Consider the following 27729-nt stretch of genomic DNA (forward strand, 5'->3'; position numbering starts at 1 on the left):
CCCACCATGCTCCCCTCATCGGGGGCACAGGGGCACCACCACATCGAAACACCACCTCTTTTCGGGCTTTCCCTACTCCGCGCTCGGCTCATATACAGTACATGCCAACAGTGTCAGGCCTAGTAGAAGTCAGACTTCAGTTCCACAGCCACAAGCCAATGTGAGCAGTTTATGACTGGTGCCAAAAGTCTCAGCAGGAGGCTGTTTTCTTTTCAACTCAAGAACACATGACACCACAAGCAGACACCCCATGTTCACCAAAGAGTGCAATAAAACACGATTACAGCTCATTGGTGCTGTTTAAAGGAGCAGTGGAGGAAACACAATGATAAAGGTAATTGTATGAATATATGAATATGAATAGTATTTACATGACTGTGTACAAACCAGAGCCTAGACTTTTAAGTCTGTTTGTCCTCTGACAGACTGTCATGGGCACGGATGAATGGGTGGTCTGCATAATGTGTCTCAGCCATTGGCACATCATATGCATTTGGGATGAGTGTGAGAGTACCAGGCCAAAACAACAGAACAGAGCAACAGAGCAAACCCAAAATAATGGGATTGTGAATATGATGGCTGCCAAACTACTAACATTTCTTACAACATGCTCCAAACCTCAAAGGATGGCAGATTAACATTTAGAGGAGCTGATATGTTAGAGGGAGTGGATCGTTTTCGAGCTGAAGCCAATACTGGAGCTGCAGAGGGTAAAGGTTGCCATCACACAAGGCGCCAGGTTAGGGCTACCACAAAAGGAGAGCATAACCTTATCATAATTGTGGACTGAATGTTTAAGAATCAGATCCAGCAATGGAAAGGTTCACAGACTTTGGCTCAGTTCTCGGCCTCCACTATGTGTTCTGTATCAGTGGAAGCACAGAAGTTTACACGAACACACGCTCAGAGCGAAGCAGTCAAAAGTATGGGCAGACTCCAAAGCCACACCTATAAATCAACCCAAACAAGCCTCATAAATGAATCTAAAATATAATGTTAGAGTACATAGAACAAAGAGAAAAGATAAGAGGGGATCAAGATGAGTATGAGACATTTGTTCTTTTTCCATTCCTTAAATCCACACAAAAACTCAGTGACATAACATACTTCCCACAGTATTTAATGAGCTGAATGCAAAAACAAATGTCTACATCCTGAATAACCCTCATTGAAGTAATAGATAGATGATAGAACTTTTTTTTTTTACTTTTTTTAAAATTTATTGCAAGATTATTGAGACAAAGGATGGCGACTTTCTTTAACTAAATCTGAATTAGCTCTAAGAAGATGTTTAACAGCCCAAAATACCTGAAAAAAAGAGTTGGGTCACCTCTCCACAGATCTGACCTGCTGGTGGTGTACCAAAAGGTTACAAAGAGCACTTTTAAAAGAGCATGAGGCTGCTAAACTAAGCTAATGGGTGGAGAAATCTGTCAGTGTTTGAGCTTAGAACTGCAGAAAAACACTGAATGACAATATTACAATTATTCCACAGATCGTCACATGGTCACATCACTATTTGTTTTCATATTGTCATCTTTCCAACCTGCTAATGAGCAATCGAGACTAACCTTTCCACAACGTCATCTCCACTCCAGCATGTGGCGTCGCCGATGACATTCTCCCTCTCACACAGCAGCTCTGGCAGGGCCGCAAAAAACGACCTGTAGCGCCTCACGTAGGTCAGGAACTCTCTGAGGAGCCAAAGGACACAAAAAAGACCTTAGGCTGCTGATGAACAAATATGTATCATGTAAATAGACACACTTAAGCAAATCACAGTTAGTCTGATGTAGTGAGGCTCTGTGCATGTGAGGCAGATGATTAGTGATGTTGGCACAAATATGCAGGCTTTAAATCTGGCCACATCTCTGTGCCAGCACATTTTTGTTAGCAACAGAGTAGCTGCATCAGATCCACTAACACATGCATCCAAATAGCAGCATATTGATTAGAAACATTGCAGCCATCCATGAATCAATTGTGTTGTGAAGGGTAACACTGCTGTAAAGCCAAATTGTTATTTATCACTATAAAAGCCAGCTAAATATTTCATGTTAGTTGAAACTGACAAGTGTGTTATACGCATCTTACTATTATGACACACCCGAAAAACCACCAAAAAGCCATTTAGAAAAAAGGATAATTACATGAATTAAATGGAACATCCATCATACCTTAGGTTTGAATTATTCAAACAACATTACAGTAATTGCTACTGCTATTTTAATCCTGAAGCATAAAAGATAAAGAAGGCACCAGGGTTCATGCTTACCTAGACAATGTTCTCAGCTCATGTTTATTGTTCTTGGAGGGTTTCAGGGGAAGTGAGCTGGGAATGATGGGAGTTGTAGTCCGAGCAAGCATGGACGAAGCAGAAGGATGAGACGGAGGTGAGAGTGAAAGATGAAAGGGAAGGGAGAACCAAAAAGAAAGCACAGTGTGGAGGGAGAAGACAACGTCAGTTGACCCTGGAAGAGTGACTCATCATGCGCATGCACCAACACTGAACATGACCTCAGCAAACCCCCCCCAAACCTCAGCAAACCCCTCCCCCCCAAACAGTTAATGAAAAGAAATATACTTCACAAAAACATATTTATAAAACAATTTTGCTTTATGACGTGTCATGCATTCAACAGTAGATGCTACTGCCGCTGCCGCTGCCTGTGAAGTGGTCTCTCTCATGTGCTGGGCAGGCCTGGCAGTGTGCAGGAAGTTGGACTGTGCTGCCATGAATGGTGGTGGCAGTGCCAAGCCAGACCTGTTAGCTCTTTTGGCTCAAATACAGCAATTCATGGTTTGGGACAAGGTCAGGCAAAAAGCACTGCAACTGGTGCACTGTGAGAAGTTCTGTGTAGGGCACGGCCGCTGTTCAGATTTGGTGGTATGGGTGTCTGGATAAACAGGAAATTGTTGGTCTGTCAAGATAAATCTCAGCCAGCCCCCCTTTCATATGGCACAGCGCTGGCAGCTGCTGTGGGCATGAGAAGCAAAGCTAAGGGCACAGGCTGGAGTCTGACATTGCATGGATGGTAAAAAAGTTATAGTGTCTTTGTGAAATGTCACATTCATGTGCATATAACCGACGAAAATAAGTGTTTGTTTTACCATTATTATTATTAGTATTATCTTGTCTTACGATAGCTGTTTTTATCTTATTTTATTTTATCTTTGTTTTTCCCCTCCATTCCTTATTAGGAAATGAGAGGTTTTATCTATAGGAGTTTTGTTTATAAGAGTTTTGTTTATAAGAGTTTTTCTATTAAGAGTGTTTTTTAAACTTCCTATAAGTTATCTGTCCTTTTCCTCTGTATCTACCTGCGTTGCAACAATGAAATTTCCCCATGTGTGGACAATAAAGGAATATCTTTAATCTAAAAGTTATTTAGGTTCTATGTATGGTTTTCTATGTATTGCCAAACATTATTAAAACAATATAACATCAACAATGAATTGATAAAAACTGTGTGTGACAGTTGTTAATCAACATGTATCATATCTATACGTTCTCTTACCTTCTTAAATGAGCTAACTTCCCCAGCCACTGTTCTGATAGCGGCTGTGGGGCAAACGGAGCTGCAGTGGACAGGTTCATGTTGGAGGTCACGACCTCTGACTGTGTAGGCTTAATGCCAGTGCGCTCTCTCGCAGACAGGCCACACACCTTGTCCACCTGTGGGGAACACAGAGCACACACACACTTGTTAAGTCAAAAAATCCAGTGGGTGTAGACTGTGGCTTCTATAAACCACTGAAAAACACCTGCCCAGATGAATGCATATACACGTGGACACAGATGCCCTCAGTTTAAAGAATGAATTTCTGTTGAATGATTTTTAATACAAATAGTGAATTATGTGGAGAAGTTCATACCTGTCGGCAGAGGGTCATGATAAAAGAGAATGGGTGATGAGTGACTTAGAGAGCAGGGGGCTGACAGTGAATGCAGAACATTCCACTACCTTATGGAGGAAGAGCACATGCACTCAGATGGCAATAATAGCTCCTCTCTCCAGTGGCCTATTACAGACAGAAGGGCCATAGTGGAGAGAGAGGCTGCTGAGTAAAGGGGCGGGGGCCTCCAACTAGCAAGCAAAATCAATGAAATCTCATTGGTTTAAAAGCCTTGGGGCTGTGTTATTAAGTGGCCTTCAATTAACCAGCGTCAGCTTAATCGCTTTTGCACAAGGGATTCTGATTCTGCATCAGAGCATTTTTTATAATGCATTTATAGCAGGAACTAAATATCATCATGATAATAACTCATGGATTTATTTAGTTAAGTTTCTCATGTAAGTAGATTTACTTATGACTTGGACTCAAGTCATACTTAAGTCACAATTTTGAGGCCTCAAGTATTGACTTGATAAAATTAACTACAAATTTGTTGCATTTATCCAGAGGGAAACGCTCTTTCAGTGTACATATTTCAGAGTCCTGAACTTATGTGAGACAAACAGAGAAAATACATATCCAGAATAAACCATTAACACATTTAAGCCTATGCAATGTGTTTGTAGTATATAACATGCTTCTTAGAAAGTCTGATTAGATTCTATTCACACTGCACTTTTACTGCAAACAAATTGTTTCTAAATCTCTTTAAATCTACCTTCAATCACTGGCAGAATTGATCCTCCTTATAAATGCAGTTAATTGTTCTTTTTTTTTATAACTGGCTGGCCAGGCTCACACTTTCTAACCAAATAACCACATTCCTTCATTTTGTTCTTTATAGCACTGTTAGTCTTTACTGCGCTGCTTCTGTCCTACTCCAGCCACACTCCACTCAGGTCTTAAATCCTCTTTTAAGGCAGACGTTGGGCAAGGGAAGGTTGTTTTATTGCATTAACCTTAATCCCTCTGGACGCATAAAACATGCTCACATGTGGTGGAGCGGCCCTCAGACACACGTGTACTTGATACACGCACACTACATTGTAACACACACACCACACTGTTGCAGCGATAAAAGATAGAACGGAGCAACTGCTTTGGAAAAGGCCTACATCAACACCTTGAGACAAATGCTATGTGCATGTGGTCAAACATACTCAAAGTTTAACAGGTTTCAACTACACAAGGGGTCATCAAGGTCCTTTTCATTTATTTTTCACTTTAACCTTTGTCTTGGTACTATCAAATACTCCAGAAACAGCATGTTTTATCATTATGTATTATCCTTATTTAAATAAGTTAGAATTTCTTCCAGTAGTGATCTCTTGTGGTAGAATTAATTTTGAATTCACTATGAATTGACCCTAACATTGACCCTAATACGAACCCAGAAATCCTTTCAATAGTAGATGCGACTGCCTGTCAAACTGCATGTATAGGCCCACAAATAATACTTGTCACACAAGGCATTCCAGGGATTCACAACACATTTTCAAGGCGGAATATAATCCCATTACATCATGTCCAGACAGTGGCCTCTGGGAGGTCCAAGCGTACTAAATTCACCAAAAAAGGTTATCTTTGTTCTGAAGTTGTGAAAAATGAGGACAGATTCTTCTTTAAGAGGCCAAGAGAAGTTTTATCTAAAGACAATTTCTCACCTCACTTTGTGTGACACTGCTCTATTCTCTGAGACAAGAATGTAAACACACTGGTAAAAAAATGAACACGGAGAGGGGGGTCAGTCACAGTTCTGTTTGCACTAATAGCTTTTAGACTTTTTGGAATTTTCATTACAGAAACACTAAAATAGTTCAACCCAAACAAATCAAGACAATGTTTGGTGAATCCAGCTCAGGCTCATTATGGCAAAATGGAGTCATGCCTTTTTGGTCAAATCTAGTGACCGAGTAATCCCTCCAGCCAATTGACTGACAGCTTGAGTTACGGCGTGGCCCAGTAACATGGCCGTAAATCAATTATCCCCTGACCTGATGATGGCGTGAGAATGGAAACCCCATGTGGATGCAGGGTCCAAGTCTGTGCACCTGTTTGTTCTTGTTACACCTTCACAATTTCAGCCATTCTGTTGAGCATTCTTTAAATGATAGGCTCTGGACGTAGGCTGATGGGGTGGGAAAACGAGTGTTGCTGATGTGTGATGACTTTGGGGAAATGCAAGGCGTGTTATTTGTGTAAGCTAAGCGACGGACTAGCGCAGCATTTTTATCACTGCGGACACGCATTTAGGACACGCATGCTGACAGGACAGGCTAAAATATTTACCTTATGTAGTCACAGCTCCATACTGATATGGCATGTATGTGTGTCGATGTGTAAAAGGAGCAGAGACTCATGTCCGAGTGAGCCCAGCCTAGGGCCATCTCGCTTCTCGGGGAGTATTGGCTTACAGATAGCGGCGGTGGTCTTGTCTTCCCAGTTTATTTATCAAGGGATTATCCAGAAAGGCCAAGGGAACGTTCTCAGCCCAGCTCTCCACACAAGTGCATGGCATTATGAGATCGGAAGGCATTAAATAGACGATGAAAGTCTCACTTATAATATAAGTGAGACTTTCATCGTCTATTTAAACTATTTCTAACATATGCATTTACAATCACAAGGAAATATTATTTCCTTGTGATTGTATATGCATATGTTAGAAATAGTTCCTGGACTAAAGCTTACTTAAGGTTACTTAGGCAATCTTCCATAAATGTATGTAATGTAACGAAAAAACGTATTACAAGTGCTTCAATGTGTAATGTTAATCTATAAATAAGACATTTTAAGTGTAAAAAATTCCTAGATCGCACGCATATCGGGCATATAAAGCTGAAAAAAAAATCAAAAGAAATCTTGCTTCACACATTAGATTCAACTAAATGTTATTATCTTTATTTATTATTTGAGTAAACTAGATCCTACCGTAAATGAACTGGTGAAAGCAGAAAACCAGCAGAATAGTGATGGAGAAATAAAAGTATGTCTAAATGTTACTGTTGGCCCTGAATAACCAATAGCTGGTTAAACAGACAATAAATCATCCTCCATTGCCCAAATGTGTTGAAGTAAGAAATGCTCCGCTCGGCTGCGTCCGCATTGCTAACCAAAAACAACACATTTGAACTGAACAAAGTCAAAACTGTAAAATACAGCCTTAACGGAACATGAGCATTTAGACATGAAAGTCGTTAGAATTACAACATAAATAGAGCCACATTCTCTCATTTAAATTTTAATTTAAGTCAAGTACATTCAATTAAATCAAGTATTGTTATATAGCCTCTGTTTACCCAACCGCCATATCCTGTCTGCGCCACTCAGGAAGTTCTTTGATTGGTTGGCAGGTTATTTCTTTTTAATTACTTGTAAAACCAAGACCACGGTTTTACTTCAAACCACTAGTATTCGGTTGAGTGCGTAATAATTACATTTGAACAAGTCCCAATTAGCATCTCTCAGCATCTCCAGTTTTATAAAGAAGAGTCATTTTACTTCCCCTCTCCACAGTAGTGATCACAACATCCCATTTATAACTTTTATAAAACGTTTCAGTGGTCAGTGATGAGAAGACACATTCACTTTGTAGCGGGGACCCGGGGGTTAAGGATGCAGGCTTGTGACTGGAAAGCTGCCAGTTCAAACCCTGGAACCATATGGGAAAATCGAGGTGGGTTAAGGAAATAAAACTCTTGTGGCGATGTTTTCAATTAACAGAGAGAGATGCTGGCTTGTTGAGTTTGTCAAAGCATTGCATCGTCAGGACTGCGGACAAGAGGAGTGTTCAGCGCAGAACTGAGTGGGACAGACAGGCGGGATCACATGACTGGATCTGTGGGGCTATTTAGAATAAAGGGGTTCTGAGTGGAAAGTCCGATAAACGCTGACAATCTGTAACAAGCTTTAAGTGAAAACCTTAAGCGATTTGCCATTAGTTTGTTTTTTGGACTGTTGGAAGACTAAAATATACAGGTTGGATAGAAAATTCTGATGCACAATTACATATTATTACTCAAGCAGTGGACTGTAATGGGGTGAAATTACAGTTTGGAACTAAACAACTCTAATTTATCAGTTACAAATGCAAACCAATGCATTGACCCAGACAAAGTTCCACATAGATGCTTGGTATACATCGGTATCGGTCAATCGATGTATCGGTCGGTCTTTAAACATATTAGTTGAGGTTTGATTATCAGAAAAACGTTAAAGATCTGTAAAATGAATGAAAAAAGTAAAAAAAACATCACCTTATACTGTGCCCTTTGAAAGTTTACTGCATTTTTAATCAGCTCTTTTGTAGCATACTTTTTACTATAAACATACTCAATATTAAAATCTTCAAATCAACCTTCGCTATATTATAAAATGTTGTCACTGCCCACCAAACCTTCCTAGTTATTTTTGGGGTTTATCCCTGAGGTAAACATCGAAAAGAAAGTCAGACAGGTTCTCTGCATACAAACATGACTGTCTCTCCCAGTGAGATTCAAATACGGCATGAAGTCAATAACTAAATTTGGTTAGTCTTTTGCAGCACAAATATCCACGGCATATGAGAAAGCACCGCACGCCGTCATATTTAACAGTGACAGATTTCCATTTGGCCTCAGCAGAAAGCCCTGACTAAGTAGATAAGATTCACGGCCCCTCGTTTCGTAGGCCTGTCCTGAGCTCTACCTCTGCAATGCCTCTTCACTTTCCCAAATCAACTTGTGTTCATCACTTGAGTGCTCATCTGCAGTCAGTGTCCGTCTCCCCCTTCCTCCTCCCCCTCCCCTCTCGTCTGCTCTTGTGTGAGTGATGTCAGCGCTAATTAAAGAGCCACTCCGAGCCTCGTATATCACAAAGTCCTTGCAACTCCAATAAGGAAAAGCTCACACAGTGTCTCAAGCTTAACCCAAACTAAATCGCTCGCAGATGATCACAAAATGCAACTGTAGTACGGGTGTTGCTTTTGAGTTTGTTTACAACGCAATTTCTTTTTCGAGGGCAAAAAATGTCTGCGAGGGTTCCAGGCAGTGACGATGAACCGCAGAGGAAGACGAGCAGAAGGTCAAGTGGGTTTGTGACATCTGCGCAGCGCCGAGCGGAGATGCACAACTCAAATAAGCATGTGGCCACTGGAGGAACCCGGGCCGCCCATGTGTCCATTTTCAAGTCTTTCAATGAACCAGTGACAACTATTAAAAGCATAACACAGATGCCTCTTTCCACAGCCTTTGCTCTGGTGTCGAACATCAAGTGAAGAGGCAGTGTAGACTCTGAAGAATGTCCTATGCTTTTTTTGGTGTATATTTTGGCTTTATTTGGTATTACGCAGCATAAACGATTTAACAATTCATTGCAAAACCTAATATTCACCCAAAGTGGCTATAATATAAATGGTTACATCCTTTTAATGACTGCAGAACAGAGACACACTTCTTCTTCATAAGGAAATGTCACCGTAGCAGGCAGAAAAAGTACTTTTTACTGTCAAAAAAGAAGTCTGATTGAAAGACTAGACAAACAGAAAATAACCTCTTTATCAGTCACAGAAAACTGGCCCAAAGCGAGGAGTAAGCACAAAAGACACACAGGTTTGATTAAAAGGAGAGCCAGCACCATTAGCTAATGGACATCTTAATGAATGATTTTGGTCAGAGTCAAGGTTGGGCTGAACTCCACATTCATTTCAAACATTGGCTACATCCATAAACTACTCTTGAGACATTCAGCTAAATACATATTCTGGAAAGAGTTACATGCCACATTTTTGCATGTGAGATATGTGAATCTGCATTAGGAAGATATACGTTTACAGAATAGTCTCCACACCACTGGGGCTATTTGATTTGATTGTGGTTTTCATAGTCAAACGTCTATGGAGGTGCCGGCACACACTATTAAAAACCCTCCGATCAAGCCACTGGCCCTGTTTCCATTCTCCAAAAGGCTCAGGCTGCTATTATCATTCCTGCATAAGACCGTAATGAGAAGCTGGGGTAAAACCAACAAGGGGATAAGGTAGACCCAAGTATAAACTGCAGTAATCTGGGCCACTGTGAGTATTTTCATAAGCACACTGTTGATAGCTCATTAAGAAGCTAAACCTATGTCTTATGCAAGTGTAATATATATAAAGTCACCACTCCGACTGGGTCATACGAGCCATATCATTTTTACAGCCGTGTCAATAAACAGCAATACATGGCCTCTTAACACAGGGCTGAATGGGGGAGCTGAACTGAGCTGGTTGAGCCCAAGAAAAATCGTTATAGGCTCTGGGGCCCAATAAGACTCGCCACTTTCACTGTATATTTTCCAGTTTGAACCTAATTGTGTCTACTCCCCATAATCCAGTCCCAGATTCCCCGAATATCCATAAGCACTTCCCTGGGCTGCCGTTCACGCTCTGCCTCAATAAGAGCAGGAATGTGTTAAAACAGCCTGTCAATAGGTGCCTTTCAGCTACTCGCCTCGTGCTTGTATTGTCCCAGGGTGGGCTGCCCATCTACGCTCCTTACGGGACTTCTAAAAACCTGATACCTGTGCACGCCGCATTCTGACCGGGGCAGACCCTATGACGTATACAGCAGCATATAGAGGCTGCCTGTGTAGTCTGCAGCTGGCCACGAGTCAGAGCCACAAGCATCACTGAACGGTCTGGGATATCAGCCCAGTGTAAAAACCACAAAGTCTCAATAAATTCTTTAATAACAACTTCATCTAATATTCAGAATCAGCAAAAAAGTCAAGAATAACATGGCTGTAATGCTTCATTTGTTGATTTGAAACCGCTCAACGGCTCCGTGTGTTCTGCGTGACATGGAAAGAAATGGGAACAAAAACATAACGTTCAAGAGAACCTCAACAACAACTGAAGTGAAACTGTGTTAAGGTTTAGTAGATCAGACACTGTGAAGAGTGCACATTTGCATCATAGACGTTTGAAGAAACTTGAGATAATGTACTAATTTACAGCACAGTGTAGTACGTTTAAAAGCCTTTTCAACAAACAACTCCAACCGCCGATGTTGAGTGTAGCTTAACAAATATGTCAAATATTCCTGTTCAGTTCCGGGAAAACTACCTGTGCATGGAAAAGAGTGATCCATACACCACATCAAACAATTACTGGCAATAGTAACAATACAATAGTAAGGAAATGGTTAAGTTTGTTGTACTACATTTAAAATCATTCGATAAAGCTCATATCAATACTTTATTTGCCTCTTCAGTAATTCATTCTGACTCCTCTGAAACCACATAGTTGCTGAGAATGTAATAAATTCTTAAAGATTAGGTAAAGGACAGTCTGGCAGTCATTCATAAAACTTATAACCGCATATAACATGTGGTAGTGCTCAGAGCATGAAAATGCTCTCTTTCCACATCACATCCATTTTCCAACAAATACACTACAGTAAGATTTCCTTGCAGTAAAAAATAAAAAAAAACCTAGACTGACCTTCAGCTGTATTGTCATTCTAAAAACTATTTTCGTTTTTTAGGATAAACATTAAACAGTAATAATTTCAGCGCTAACATTAATGTACTGTGTAGTGTTCTTTGTTGAATTGCTGGAAAGAATTGCTCGTATCCCAGCAGTCTGGAAAATCTTTCCAATCAATACACTAACTAGAGCCAAAGTACATAGTTAATACAAATATGACGAAGCAGCTTTTGAAGTTTTCTGTGTGTTATTAAAGCAGATGGAGTGCATTCAGTGTGTACTCACTGTGGGTGTGATGACGGGGCCGTGGAGCTGTGCGTACAGGAGAGCCTCGCTGACATGTGTTTCCACCCCCAGCAGAGCCAGCTCCATGCTGTGCTGGTTGGCCATAGCATGCGTGAGCTGCTCCAACAGCGTGGTGTATCTTCTCCAGGGCTGGTCCAGCTCGGACACGCTGGCCAAGCACCCGCGCATCACATTGAGACAGAAACCATCACAAGGCTTGATCAGGGTCAGGCCTCTGCAGTGTGAGCAGTACACCATCCGGACAAGAGCCTTCACACACTCTTTGCTCAAGACGATGTGTTCAGTGGCGTTCAGAGCATCCAGACCTTCTGCTAGAGCCAGTCCAAGATGTTTCCCAGCACCCAGCGCTCCGGCCAGCTCTTGGGCCATGACTGCTGGGTGAGGCCCAAAGGGGTTAACATCTTGTCTGATCATTCGCAGACATTCGCCCATCTCTCTCCACACAAGCTCTCTGTCCATGCCGGGGTTGATCAGCTGAGTGTAGACTAGTGGAAAGAGGTTGTTGAAAAACTGGTGAACTGCTGCCTCCACAGAGACATTGGCCCCACGCAGGTGATGGGACAGAGAGGAGAAGAGCTGGTTTACATGAGGCAGTGCGTGGCGGGACAGGGACGGGTATGTTCCCTCCAGCAGAGAACTCAGGTGACCTTGTGAGTAGGACAGAAGGTACTGGAACATGTCTGCAAACAGCGGAGAAACAACAATTATTAAGAATCCATGCTCACAATTGCTCTTGAATATTTGGCAAACCAAGTCCTATAATCTTAAATACTCTATACAGGCTCATTTGCTATGAATGAATTTCAAAATAATGTCATGACTCAATAAAGTTTAATGATTGTGAAATGAGCCAGTGGGACAGAGTGGGCCGGCATTGGGAAACAAGGCGTGACATCAAAGATTTGGCTCAAAAGTATTTGGCCAAGACAAAACCACATATGCCTGGCATTAACAGTGGCAAAAACAGCATCTTAAAGATCCATATTTGTGTCCGCCCACCATCATCTTATTTTACTGCACATGCACAAGTACTAACACGAATTAGTGATTTATGGAGAATTAAGTCATTTCCTGTTAAATATCCGTGATGCCAGTGTTCTGATGGTTCCACTGCTTATTAACCAATGTACGGAAAAAGAAAAAGGGCAGCAGAGGAATACGCTTCTATGTTCAAATGAATATTAACATTTTGGATCTGTTGCACTATTCCAACCATATCATATATATAGGTAATTGACTAATAACTTATGACCCATAAGAAATTATTGTAATCATGTTTTGAAAATACAATATTCTCGATCAATGGGGCCTTAAATAACCATATTTAAACCTTTATTTGGTTGATAAAAGTTCAATAGAAGTAATTGTTAGACTTGTCGACTAATCAAAATAATTATTGCTGACATGATGATTCCTAAAATAATTGTCAGTCGCAGCCCTATTGGCGTCTTAATGTTAGCCCTTAATACCCAACACAAAGTTCTCTAATGAATGTAATACATTATTGTTTCCACAATTTAAAAAGACAGTTATATTGCACTTGTTTCATGTGTGTTAGTGTAGTGTGCCCTGGCCTCAAAACCTTCTTCGTAGCTGTGATGTCTGCCAGAAAACATGCCACTCATGGAAGGAGCAGCAACTGCACAGAAATTGAAACTGGAGAAGGTTTACCCCACTATTCATTATATACATAAAACACACAGAGTAAATGAATATTCGAACATTATGGGTTAAAGTAACAACTCTACATATTGCTAGTTCATAATAATAAATCTATGACTTTACGACTTAAGCTTGAGGCAGACATTCAAGCCCTGGTCCCATTGAGCGTGCGTGTGCCTGTGTGTGTCCAGCCCCTCCCAGCTAATAACAACAGACATGTCCTCCTGAACAGCTGCACTAATATGACCACTGTCTGTGACACATGGCCTCCCCACAGTCCAGTGAAAGGCACCACTGTTTTTGAACGCACCCGAAAGCATTGTAATGACAGCAGTGGCACCCACATGGATCATTTGGATGTATAAAGCATTTTAAATGGCTTCTGAAGGCTATGAGTTAACGTCTGGCTGTAATAGAATGACAGCAGACTGAGAGACATGAGATATGATTTGTGGGGAACTACCAGGGGTCACATGCAGAAGCTGTAGAAGTTGACACCTAAGAGGCACTCACTTAATAAGGTTATAGACCATGACATAGTGTGGTATTAAATGAGCATTAGAATCATCACTATGAGGCAGTATAATGTCCAGAATTTTTAGTCCAGCACGAAAGCCGCACACACCAGATCTGCGGTTTTCCTGCGGAGTCGGGATACCGTTGCAGCCGTAAATTATTGTCCAGGGGTTGGGCCAGAGCTATGTTTCATTTAAAATGTTTTAGAATAATCCCAATAAAAGTCCTGAATTTCAGTGACAAATCTTCATATCCAAAGCCATCAGTGATCTGTGGCGTTCTATTTGTGCGTGAGGGAGGGGAAGCCAGAGTAGAGTTATTTTCACAAATACAGTGGAAAAACAATTTTAGTGAATGAATACATAACAAGGGTTAGGTACTATGTCTATGTCCTCTTTTTATGTAATTTAGTGCAATATCATCAAGTAAAATTTGACACCTTGCCACTACCTAAAATACTCCTGCATAGTGCACCTTTAACATAGATCCCATGTTAGTGAAGAAAACAATCTGGAATTTTCAGTTTTTAGTCTGAGAGAAAGAATCAATCTTTTAACAGCTCAAGCAAAGAATGATGCTAAGAGTTACAGAAAACGTGCATACCTAATCGCTGGATTTCCGATGACATCACAACATTCTATAGTCCAATAATATTTAATACAGATGGGGGTTGTTAAAATTAATATTTTTAAAAAGTGATTTTATTTTCAATACAAGAAGTTAGTGAGTCTAGTTGGGTTCCCTCTACTTATGTCATCAACATGCAACGTGCCAAACACAGACAATTACACTTTTCTGACAGTTTGAAAAATCGTTTAAGAAAAATAAAGGTGTTATATTGTATTATTTATTGTCAAATCATAACTGTTGTGCAACCTCTACAACAAAATCAAAGTATAATCTGAAATATAATTGTGATCACTATGTTTGAGTGAAATGTGTTGTCTAACCTGTCATATAGACTTTCTGGGGCAATTGCATTAAAATATTTTTGTTGTTGTTTATTTACTGCATCAAAAAACTTTGTCAGTTTTTGATGCATGTTTCAATTAAGCTAAAATCTTGCAGTTCAACAGTAAGATTCACCATAGAATTCTACCTGTCCCCAGCTCAATTTTAAACAATAGGAATTCTAAAATGTTGCAATTCCAAAGCGTCATTGCTCAGTAAGAGTACATAATTTTCAGATTTGTTTCTTAGCAATTAAAACACCTGCATAAATCAAATAAATACAAGGTAACTAAGTTTAATGCAGTAGCAGCTCTATGGAAACAAACAAGTCGCAGTTGCATAGTGGACCTTTAATCCTTAATGGACATTTTTATTTCTCATGAAAAGCTTTTGTTTGTTGTTTGTGTCGCTTGGCGGTTGAGTGATAGTGTAATAAGCACAAATATTTAGTTTTGACACTAGCAATGACAGAGTATTGTACATTTAACAAGACAAAAGTCACAGGTTTTGTCAGATTGCGCAGCTCTTCATTCAAAATCTTTATTTTCTTGCAGGATGGCAAAACAAGTCAAAAAGGGGGAGAACATCCAGCCAACAGCAGGAGACTGCCAGAACAAAGCAGCAAGTCAAATATTCAACAAGAAAAAACAACACTACTGTGTAAGTGCACCCACATCTGGATTCGTTTGGCCTCTGGGTTCACAGCACATCCCTTTGTCTCCTCTGACATATTTCAGACATACTATCTTCCTTAAATATAAAACTTGTCTGTTCACAAACCTTCCCCACAACAGTTCAATGCAGCGACCGCATCACTGCAGACGCTGCACTAATCCTTCTGTCAAACTCATGCTCCATCCTTCACTCAGACCTAACCACTGTATAAAATGACCCACCATAGCCAGGGTTAGCATTTGTGCTATCACCAAAGTGAAAAATCTGTCTGCTTTTTGCAGGTTGGCCCTGCTAAGCCAAGGTGATTCCAAATACAAGGCAAACCTACAAAAATAGTTGACATGGTACAAGTAAAAATCTCAGGCCTTATTGGCAGATGACCAACAGCCTGGTCGAGGGGAGGAGTTGGAGACTCTGGAAACATATAAACTTAACAAAGATGTTAAAATCCTCACTATTCACGAGGAAATGCTAACTGCTGTAGAAACTGTGATTGCCAAGTGACAAACCAATACAATATGTTTGGGACTCAGGAATACTGGACTGACATTAACAGAGCACTGCAGACTGTTTTTGACATCATCTTCCCACTTGATTTCAGAAATATGTACCTGGGCCTTAAAACTCCTGGATATCTTCGGAACATACTCTTGGCAGCAGAAAAAGAGAACGACGCACCCACAAAAACACAAATTGTACCAACAATCAAGGACTGGACAGAAATTATATATAATTTCAAACTGAACTAATCTGACGGACAAATGGTCTCTCTGGTCTTGTTCTGCTTTTTATTGTTTGTGGTTCAATGTTTTGAATTTGAGAGATTCAGATTCAGAGACATTGTTCAACTCTACTGCTGAGGTACAGTTAGATGTCAGATGTTCGGCGTAACCACGGTGACCGGATCTCCCCGAGACCGCACTGCATTCAGACACATGCAGCAGGAGTTGGTGGCTATCATTACTGTGTCACTGGCTCATCACAGTAAACCTCGAGGGAAGTGAAGTCTTCAACAACTGAGAACCTTGGTGTGGGCAAATTATAGTTAATTTGGAAGGAAGTGTTTAAATGAAATCTAAAGATATAATTGTCATGTCTATCGTAGTGGGTTAGGGTAAGAGGAGAACCTGGCCACAATGTTCGACTCTGACAAACCAAATCTGTTTAATTTAATCAATTTAATAGACATGAAACTGTTTTTTGCTCACTTTAATCAGACCAGTGGGTTAGGAGGCCCTCATTTAGCCTTGGAAGATAATACGATGCACACTTTGAGATGAGTTGCATGTATGTTTGATTTTCCATAGTCACATACAGTTAAGATTATAAACTTGAGCCTCTACAGAGTGTCAACAGCGTATGGTATTTTTCATTACAGTCGGATAACCTGTCATGGAAAAATGACACTGGCAACTTCCACTGTTGTGTGAGCTCACTGAGGTGTGATAGCATGCGAGTCTCCACGAGAGCATGTGGTGATGCAGTAATATTGCGATAATGAGATTGGAGACACTGTTCTCATACCATAAAGCTGTAAGCCATTCCTATCCTGGCAGTGATTCCCAGCTAGGCCTGACTAACGATCTTCTTAGGCAAAAGCATTTAATCCTTCAGCGGGCTTGTGTTTCACTCAGGTCACCACACAGATATGTGACACAGGGACATGTGTGGAGATTACATATCCTTGTTTTAATTAGTACCAATATTGTGCAGAAAGTTATTTCCCACTCTGCACGGCTCATCTGAAGTTACGGGAGAAAGTTGCATCGTCATAAACTCCTCGTCTTTAGCATGTGACCAAACAGCTCAATGATAAACTATAAGTGACTCAGTGACTCATCATCACTCTGCATCAAATACACATACTAAAGCTTTGAGTGCTTGCATGAGTCATCCATCAGAAAACAGACATGTTGCTCAGGCAAAAGCAGCAGCTAAAACACTGTCAGTACCAGCCACTTCCAAATACACAAATACCACATCACCTCTGCCCTGAATTGTAGTCCGTCTAACTCTCCCTGCCCCATGCGGCCGACAGGTGCAGTTTACATACGAGAACAGGAGGTGTCTATGGAAGGCGGGCATGACATGGACGAGAATCCAGGGAGCCCCTATCTCTCAATCAGCATTCCTGCAATTAATAATATGGCACGGCTATATCAGAACTCCTAAACATAAACAATTCCACAGATGCCAGTAGCGGCGGTGGGGTGGCTGGGAGGGAGCTGAGGTGGAAATTGGGCCTGGGGATCATTGCGCTGTGGTATGGCCCAACTGGAGAAACCTGATCGAAGGCATGGGATGAGCAGACGTGAGAGGGGCACATGGGGAGGAGCAGCGCTCGGACCATAAAGGGGAGATGTGGAGGCCCGCTGTGCGGCAAACTGTTGACAGACTGATGGACAGCGCCTCTGCTCCACTGCACTGACATGGCACAGGCCTAGCGTGACCCTCGCCACCCGGCAACCGCGTAGCACTTTTTTATGCATAAGTCATTGTGTAACGCAGCATGATTTTATATTATTTGACTGGGCACTTGAACTGAGAGGTATGGCTAGCATGGTATAATTTAAAGAGACGCAATAAAGGCTTTATGCAGGTGTGACATGCACGACTACTAAGGGTGGGTAATAGTGACAGAAATATGTACAATTCAAAAATGTTTTTTTTTAATGTAACAGAAATGGGTTAACGTGTTTCAAAGGTGAAAAGACCAATTACAAAATGTTAAGGTTAAGGTCCAGGTCCACTTTATTGTCTCACTATTGCAAATTTGTCCTTTGCATTTGACCCATTCTTCATTGCAGCTTTATCTATTGTTTTGGGTTCAATGTTCCATTTTTATTTTTTAATTTTAATCAGGGTTTTACCCCCACATTATTCATTATAAATACTTCATCATTGTCTTGGACACAGACAGCATTTAAAATATTATGGATAATTCCATCATTGCCCTCTATATGACTTAATGTAGAAATCATACCACAAAACTGTAACCAATATTTTGTGTTTTTATTCTGATTTCACAACCCACAATTAAGGGGTTTATTTCAACTTTAAATCTCATATGATCCAAAATCACAGTGTCACCAGCACTGAAAATGAGGTAGTAATTAAAACCTGCTTGAGGGAGTTATAAACATCTAGCGTTTAACATATGTACAGTATGTGCTAATTTGAACAAAATATACAAGGAAAATGTGTACTGGCCATACGATTAACATGAAGCAGACCCTTTACAACACACTTTGAGGTGTGAAATGAAGTCAAGATGAAAAGCTTCCAATTAACAATAACTTTCATAACAGGTGGTTCAGGTTTATCCTACGAAGCCTCAGCACGTTTATGGAATGCTTTGATTATTGTCATAAAAAGTGAGTGTAAGGAGTGAATGAAACAGAAAACAAGGAGTGCAATGGAAAATCATCAGTTAATGCAACATTTTTCTACACTTGCCTATAGGAATACAGGTAACACTAAACTCTGCATGGAAAGCGAATGGAAACTGATGAAGGAATGATGAAGTGAGTTGATGTGAAATGGCCAGCTCTGTCCGAGACTTCAGGCACAAGCACAAGCATGAGTCACAAGGCAGATCTTTAACAGACATCATACGTCTGCACCGGAGCCAAGAGGCAGGGCACCGGCACTTCTCATGGTTGTCACGCAAAGTTAGGTTGTATCGACGACCAAGTCACTTACTTTACCCATGACATGTTATTGAAGCACTCAGATATAACATGCATGATGAAAAAACATCTAAGGTTGCAAAACGTTGTATGCAAATGTGTGCTGTTTTCATCCACTCCGAACTACACACAAATATGTTTTACAACTAGGATTAGTTTGGGAGAGACGTGCGCAAGAGAGTCAAGCAGGACACAGGAAAGAGCCAGGCCAAACAAATCAGCAGCATTAGAGGATAAATCCCAACAGACAAAACCAGGAGTGTTCCAGACATGTCCAAATATTGTGGATTGTGAACAAGTCCCAAGAGCAGTAGTCTCATTAGAAAACATAACTGGACATTATCCACACTCTTTGTCAGTGTCAGTCAATGGCCGGTTGTTAACAACGGTAATGACTAAAGGGACATTTGTTGCTTGATTTTGGCAATCACATAGGTAACTGCATATGTCTTTCCTGCAGATGCACTGTTAAGTATGCTGGGATTATAGACAAGACACTTCAGTAGTGGGTCAATGTGTATATGTTTTATCTTCTAAATTGTTGCCATATCCATTCTAATGCTGCGTTGCACTATATTATCATGCAAGCTGATTTGAGCCGGAAATGAAGGAAATATAATAAACATAACATAATATAAATTCACAATCTCTTGAAAATTCATCTTGTTAGGCGCCCGCTGATTCGTTTGCAGGAGCCAATCACAGAGCAGCACTGTGGTTTGGGCGGAAGTCAAAACAAGCCAAGCCAAAACAAACATGGCAGTAATTTGGCCTATTTTAGGAGAAATTACTATTTATTTCCTTTTTTAAAATGCACACAATGGCACTTTGTACATTTGGAGGAGAAAGAGGACTGTGCTTTACTGAACACTGGAATGAACACAATTTAGATGTTTCTGCCTCTTCTGCTTTTGTGATGCTTCGACCAATCAGAGAGAAATTCCCAGATTGTGACGTGAAAAACTCAAATTCAGAGTGAGACACAGATCAATCTGGCGTAAGGCAGGTTAGCAATTACCTAATGTATGTGTCATATTCCCTGCATTGTGGCTGCTTCTTAAGTCCATGTGTATGTGGTTAACTACAACCCTAACCTACTGGTGGCTTTTTACTCATTACGGTGTTAATAGTAGCTCAATGTCTTCCCAATATGGGATATGTTCTCTTAATTGGTCCTCTTCCTTCATTTACCTAGCTTTTTAAATAAATGTGAACAAAATTGCAACTGCAAATTCATAGATAAACAGGGTATTAGATGTGTTGTTAAAAATGAAAATAAAAAATAAAAATATAACCTGTAACATTTATCTTTGCAACTTGAGCCTTCCCTGCAGAGGTCCAAGACGTCGCTGGCACAGGCCCCACTTGCTCATGTGCTTTATTACATTTCCACAGCTCCTAAAGGCCACAGACGTACCTCTGAAGAAGCCCTACATTGTAAAGGACATTCTTCTCCACACCTAGAGTCTGTTGAACCTCCAGTTCTCTTTGAAAGCCCTAAACATACCAATACATCACACCTGACACCGAACGTCAACACACCTGCGAGCACTTGAAATGACCAACATATTTTAGTGCAACGCTCTCCCTGTTTTCACACATTTAAGGTTTAAATAGAAAGCAGGGGTGATTAGCTAAGCTTCAGTGTGGCTCGCGTCTTTCTTTGTAAGACTTTCTCTCCCTCCTGGCTCTTCGCCTTTGTTCTCTAAAGCTTTCCCCAGTGAGTCTTCACCTTGTTGTTAACAGGGAAACACGACTCAGCCTGTGTGTCATGTCTGCTCGGGAGATTCAAAAGGCGTTGTTAGAAACACAACACGCACGCTCTCACAGGCGATGCGGTCACTCCACTATTAGGTCCATAAACACGTTGGCTCCCCACCCTCTATGATTAAATGAGACGTATAGGGATGGATTCCGGATATCCTCCCTAATTTGAGTATGAGCTCATGGCGCAGCGCAATGTCATGTTGTGTCCAAGCGTCAGCCTCTAGAGCAATAACCCTGTCTGTCAAAACATCTGCGGAGAGAAGTAAGTGCAGACATGGTAGTGGGAGCAAGTGATGATTAAGTGAGACGGCCGGGATAAAAAGATCACAGACAGAGTGAGAGTCTAGAGCTGCCAGACCAACCCAGAGATGACAATAAAGATACTTAGCTCTGTTTCTGATGAAAGAGTTCATGAGAATCAGATGAGCTATGCACTTTGTTTGTATCCATGCATGCCACGCATTCTTAATCCTCAAGCGCACACGCATAACAGAGCAACGCTATGAGCCACCCAGCAAGTCGTTAAAAGTCAAACCCACTAACTACCAGAGGCATGAAAAAACCTGCCAATGCTCTGCGGCGCTACCACCCAGTCACATATACTAATTAACTTGGGATCGACGTTAACTGATCAATTTGATATTATTGTTAATGTTGTTATTAGATTCTCGTGATGGAAAAGGGTGTAATCTGAGCATGGCGGTCATACACACACTGCTCCCACGTATGACAGAGCACAGTAGGTCGTCCGGCCTGTCTAAACAAAGGCAGGCCAGGGAAAACATCAACACACAAGAGTTTGTTTGCTGGCATACCTCAGTAGACAGAAGAGAGAAGTTGCTTTTATACTACTTTTGAAAAATAAACCATAGACTAGTGAGTATTATAAGAACAAGTAAACTAATAACTATCAGAGCAGTAAAGACAATGATAAGAATTGTATTGTTCCTCCTCAATAGAAACACACTAAAGCATGTTCTTCTCAGGGCGCTGGACTTCACAGACACTGTCCTTAGAAAGCCTTAAATTGTGTTAAGGTTACGTCATCATATCTTGTTCTTCTTTATTCCATTGTTATTTTCCATCCTGGCCATTTGTGGACATGTGGAGCACCTGACTCCCATCCTCCGGACAGGCTCAGACATGAGCTAAGAAGGGAAAGATCTCTCTGAAAAAATGGATATGCCACACGCACTCACACAAACATGCACACACACCGACACACACGCATCATTATATAACAATAAACTTAACTTAACCATTGACAATTATTCATTCAATCCATACTCGGTGGATGAAAGCATTACCGGTACTCACTCCACATTCACTCCACTGTTAGTGAACATAATTAGAGGTAAATTGTAGTAAACATTTGTATTACATTGTTGCCTATGTGTTTTAAGACATTTTATGTGGGGATACAATACCATTTTCTTTCCATGTCAATTAGTTTCAGTATGATACAACACTCATATTTGGGTTGTCTTGCATGCTACCAGCCCCTGTGACCCACAGGAACTGAAAATGAACTAAATGATATCTATACTTTATAGTATGTACACAACTGCTCATGTATATCACCTCTCTCAGTGGTTCTTACCCTGAAAGGCATCTGCATGGCCTGAGAAGAGGTGTTCAAGCTCGTAGCTGTAAGACTGAATGTTGTGAAGGGTCTCTCGTTTGACAGCAATCAGGTAGCTCTCTTCCATTTTCCGAGTGCAGCAGGACAGTCCCTGGTGCTTGCAGAGCAGTAGATCCACATCTATAACATACACATTAAATTGAATGCATTAGGGTTTTCATCTGATATTTATGAATATTTGGTCACATGAATCATAATGATGTGTGAATAACTGCACTGCTGTACATAGATCATTCTATAAATGAAGAGTACAACTATAGGCAGCGGTATGCACATAGGCAGACAAGCCATAACTCCATTGGGAGACAGAAGAGGCACTATGAGAGGGTGAGAAAGTAGACCAAGAATTCATCAGCGTTTCCCACTATAAATACTGCCTCTGACTGTTAGCAACATAACAGAGAGAGTAAATGCATACCATTTTATGATACACATTTATTTAAAAAAAATTATACATAGCCACAAAATGTTACTGCATAGAGGACATTTATCCAAATGTTGTAAATACAATATAAATCAATTGCTTTGTGGCTTCAACTTCAATTGAATAAAATTGGCAAAATAAGTCCAAGTGAACTCTGCATTCCCATGTCATCTGCTCCTCACCAATATTTAGAACTCTCATCAGCATCTTACCAGAAGTCTCATGAAAGGCATTTCCATTATGGAACGGTCTGACATGATAACTCATTTCACAGTTGGAGCGATGGAAGTGGGCGGATGAAGGCAGGTGTTGTAACTAGAGCCTATAGCGTGGCCTTAGGACAGGCCACAAGAGCAGTGCCTCACTGTCCAAATCCCTCCATGAAACACAATAGGCTTGCATTCTCAATCCCTCTTTCCCTTTCTGCTGCCTCTGTCCATTTGCCTGGCATATCCCAGCGAGGCCTGGGTGTCTCTTAATTACCCAGCGAGGCTCCATTTGTTCCCATCCCAGAGCCAGACAAGTGAAGTCATAACTGGCCGCCCTGCCCCTTTAGCTAATTACGTCCAGCTCTATGGCAGGACTGTGCTTGGACAGTTTTCTCTGAGCACTGTTTTGGCAAGTCATAGTGACTTTGGTCCAGAAACAATCGTTAAAATCAACAGTTTGGGGTTTAGGGTATAATGTCAATGCCCCTGACATTGAGTTAATGTCTGAACCGAGTTTTCAAAAAGCACTGGGTTGAATAGTGATTTCTCTTATTGTGAGGCTAAACTGCTGTTCTGCCTTTTGTTTTTGTGTTTTATTGCTGATACGGGACGCTCAGCCAGGGATTGACTGTGGAATCCTGCTGCCTCCTGTCACTTGTGAGTAGCTGCTTGGAGTAAGTGATACATGAAGGACTTAGTGCTGTTAAAGCCACAGCCGCCAAAGAGACTGACTGTCACCAATATTGGAAACCATTTTAATAACATATCCATCCAATGTTATGTTCTACACTTTTCAAACAATGTTGTCCCATGCGCTGTAGTTGCTACACCAATAGGAGGGCTTTTCTTGTGTCCTGTAGAATCCTTGGCCTACCAAATTCCATGGGAGTAATTAGCGTAATAATCACATGGTTTAAGAGCCATTAGTCAAAATCTATTAGGAAACAACTCACTGACCTTCAATGAACAATTTGTCAGTGTCACTGTTGTATAGCAAACCAACTAACACTGATTGTTGTGCATACTTAAACCTATTTTAAACCTTCAACTTCAAGATCAGTCTTGTAACAAATTATCTTAAGCTCTCTGTAAAGATCTATTATCACATTTGGCCAATTATCCTGTCTCCCCCTTTGCGCAAGGAAGTCACGTCTCTTTGAAGCAGAGAACATACAGGATATTTACTCTGCGCACTTTTTCTATGTTTGAGATTGATCTAAGCATATAAAAACACACCTGAAATTGCCCCGCTGCATACCTGCATTTTTCAACAACATTAAAACCTACTGGGAATGTTTAATTTTCCAAGACCACAAGAGCATGCTGCCAACATCGTGCAAGTTGGCAGAAAACACTTTCTGAGACCTGGGAGAGCATAACTTATATAAAAGAAATTTAATTTAAATTTTGCAATCGTAACCGGTGACGATCAAAGCGTCAAACTTGAGTTAAAGTAAATCAGTAAACACATAAGAGTATGAAAAGTGAGAGCGCAGATCTTGAGATAGTTCAGCTGTAGGACTGGTAGATCATGTCAGTGAATATACATGAGCCAAGAGGAGCTTGTGTGACCAGATCAGAACTATTGGCTGCATCTATTCCTCCAAGGAGCCATCTCTCCGCTTCAGGGTAATTTCAATATGGAGCTTTTGGCAGGACAGGCTGCTTCCAAAGTGATGTAGTAAGTAATCACCGGGTAAGCAATTTGACGTCCCAAGTGAAAAACCAAAGTTGGCAATGGGTTTGACTTGTGATTGTAGACACTTTAATTACAAACATAAATATTAGCATTCCTGTTCTTTGAGAGACATAAATGATCCAGAATACAATCACTTTTATTTGTGAAGGACCGCAAAAAGTACATTTTAAATGGTTGAGAAGCCTATCTTTTGGTTTGCATGAAGCCTGGTTGCCACACTCCGGGCCCACGGTGAGAAAAGTGTCCACAGCACATGGATGAAATACACCACTGTATCCTAAACCAAACCAAACACAGAACTGTAAAAAGGCCTGAGGTTTGGCCACTTCACATTTCAACACTTGTTTGTGCTGGCATTTGATCTGAGCTGTGAGGTAGAGCAGCATAATTGTGTACACTCGCAGCTATACCAAATAACCCACTCTCAACACTCCTGTCCAGAGGAGTTTACTTTGAAGACAAAAACACTACTGACCTAAAAGTACCTCTCTGAGACAGGTATAAATAAAAGGCAACACGGAACCAAAAAAGTAACCCCAAAGTTAAGGGGAAGGAAGGAGAGGAAGAAACCATCAAAGGGAAAAAAGTAGTTTGCAAACTGAATACACAAGAAAACAGGCTTTTCTCAGAAGTGGACACTTATGAGTTTGATCCATTTTCAGAAGAGCTGTACAAATACACACAGACTTTAAGCTGCAGAGCAAAGCTGATGCCAGTCCTCTACAGAAGGTTACAAATCCTTCCACATGGACTGCTGACATCTTCAGACTGGCCTCTCCCTGTTGTCTCTCTGAGCTTATGCTAAATGACAGCTTGTAAAGAAATTGACATACGTGGTTGCTAGTGGTGACATTGTGCTAAACAAACAGATCAAGTGATCTAGATGCACCTCGAGGTATGCCCCAGCTCTTGTCTCTGTTACAGCCGGGCACTCTCATGCTTCATCTGCAACCGGTCAACCTTTTTCTTTTTTTTAAAGTTATCTCAACATAATTTGCTGTTTAGGTTCCACATTAGAGTAATCTTTAAGGCTGTCCACACTTCAAAGACTAGAATCAACAAAAATCAACATTTAAACATGAAGAAAAAAAATCAACACTTTTAGTCAATGTACTTGTTTTGTTATTGTACATTGAGTGAAGTTTGGTGCTTGGATAAAATCAAGAAAGAGTATGTAAGAATAATAAGTTGTTGTTTTTTCTTTTCTGTGCACCATGCTTGCGCATGTATTTTCCACACCAGGAACTTAAAAAAAACCTTTTGAAATTAATAATAATCATAATAATAATATTACATTAGTCTTAAGCCTATTTGGTGCTTTTCCATACGCTCAAAGTGAATCTAAAGGTGTGTGCATTATTTATTTAGTCCGTATTATTGTAGACAAAGTCATGCAGTTTAAGTAAGTTGCTCGCTGCATCCCAATCCAAAACTTCATTCATACAACATTTGCATTAAGCTTCAGTCATGCCATGTGTGTTGTATGTGAACTTTCACAGCTAAACGACTATATTTGTGTCTTGGTGCAGCATAAAACCAATAAGTACTTTCGAGAACTCATATAACGATCAAAAGAGCCCGTCTGGTATGGGAAACACTATAATAAATAACCACAGGCTGTGTTAGGCAGGTGTAAAGACAAATAATCTCATACGTCACAAACAGATGACTTATTTGGTCAATATAATCTCAGACAGGACAGCTACGTTTAAGGACTTGGCACGAGTGACCAGAGCTTACCTACGCCAGGTGTCTCAGGGACGCGGTGCACCGGCCCCACAGAGCGCAGCTGGAACGCGGTCCTCACCTCATGACAGCTGTACGCATCCACGTGACACAGGTGCGTGCCAAAAAACACCGCTAAAAGAGTCCACAGGAGTCCGCAACAGTTCACGCGTGGGCACACTCCTCGGGACATTGCCGCATCTCAGAGCAGGTATCTCAGGGAACGGACGGGGGAACTGTGCGGCCCCTGGAAAGACGCGCTCACAAATGACGCGATGATGTGTTCAAACATCTGATGAGCGTCCCCGTCTGGCTGTCACATTATTGGGTGAGAGGAGCGGAGTGCGCCTCGCGGCAGAGCTCTGGGTCTTCTCTGGGACACGGGGCGGTGTGGGCGCAAAGCAGCCTTGTCCCGCGCGCACAACACTTTGCAGTAGTTGCTCGTCTGCATGTCTGATCCACAGCCTTGCGCACACTCCCCTCCCTTTCTGTTTACCTCAGCCAAGTGCCTCAGCCATTGACAGGATATAAGAGCCCCAACTCAGCTCTGGACTGTAGAAGAATGCAAACTGCAACACAAACTCTCAATCCATATTATATTGACGCTCACGTTCTTGAATAGTCCTATAGGCTGCATTGTATAAAGCTGCATGCAAAAATTGACGGGGTGAATTGTGTCCACCCCCCTGTGCATGATATGTAATATTTTGGAAAACAGTGTGCTTCAAAAACGATGTATCCTGGACAAGATACACCAACAAGCAACACGGCACCTGAGGGTCTGAGCAGCAAAGGTCGAGAACCGTTGATTCTCAGGCCATTAGATGCGAAATGCTGCCATCTTGTGGGCATGACAGAATCACCACAGGAGAGTCAGAACCGTACCTCCTCTCCAGAGCATCATTTGTGTGTAGGCTGTTTATTTTATCTTTTAGTAATTATTAAATACAAAGTTATGATAACACTACAAATAGAAATTCAAGCATTTTTTTTCGAAACCCCAAAAACGACCGTCTCTCGCCCGTGCTTTGGGTCTCCATGGTCCAGCAGCATGTGATGTAAGTGGAAGTGAAATACTAAATCTGCTGCATATTAACGAGTAGAAGTTGACGTACCAAACTAC

General features: G+C 41.1%; 1 protein-coding gene across 2 annotated transcripts in view; it reads right to left on the bottom strand.

Moving 5' to 3' along the window:
- gpc5c (glypican 5c) overlaps window positions 1-26984 on the bottom strand; it is a 68482-nt gene extending 41498 nt beyond the window's left edge. Inside the window, exons 1-6 of one of the 2 annotated variants that reach the window (XM_072441431.1) lie at window positions 26622-26984; window positions 22508-22669; window positions 11627-12327; window positions 3519-3676; window positions 2276-2332; window positions 1572-1694 (exon numbers count right to left, since the gene is read on the bottom strand). In XM_072441431.1, the coding sequence (XP_072297532.1) occupies window positions 1572-1694; window positions 2276-2332; window positions 3519-3676; window positions 11627-12327; window positions 22508-22669; window positions 26622-26799 (1379 nt within the window). In that variant the 5' untranslated portion in view covers window positions 26800-26984. The remainder of the gene's footprint in view (window positions 1-1571; window positions 1695-2275; window positions 2333-3518; window positions 3677-11626; window positions 12328-22507; window positions 22670-26621) is intronic. The other variant, XM_072441432.1, reaches the window with a different exon arrangement.
- Between the last annotated feature and the right edge of the window lie 745 nt (window positions 26985-27729).

This window comes from Eucyclogobius newberryi, unplaced genomic scaffold, assembly GCF_026437365.1.
Source record: "Eucyclogobius newberryi isolate DKJ021-1_F unplaced genomic scaffold, fEucNew1.0.hap1 SCAF_12, whole genome shotgun sequence".
Taxonomy (NCBI): domain Eukaryota; kingdom Metazoa; phylum Chordata; class Actinopteri; order Gobiiformes; family Gobiidae; genus Eucyclogobius; species Eucyclogobius newberryi.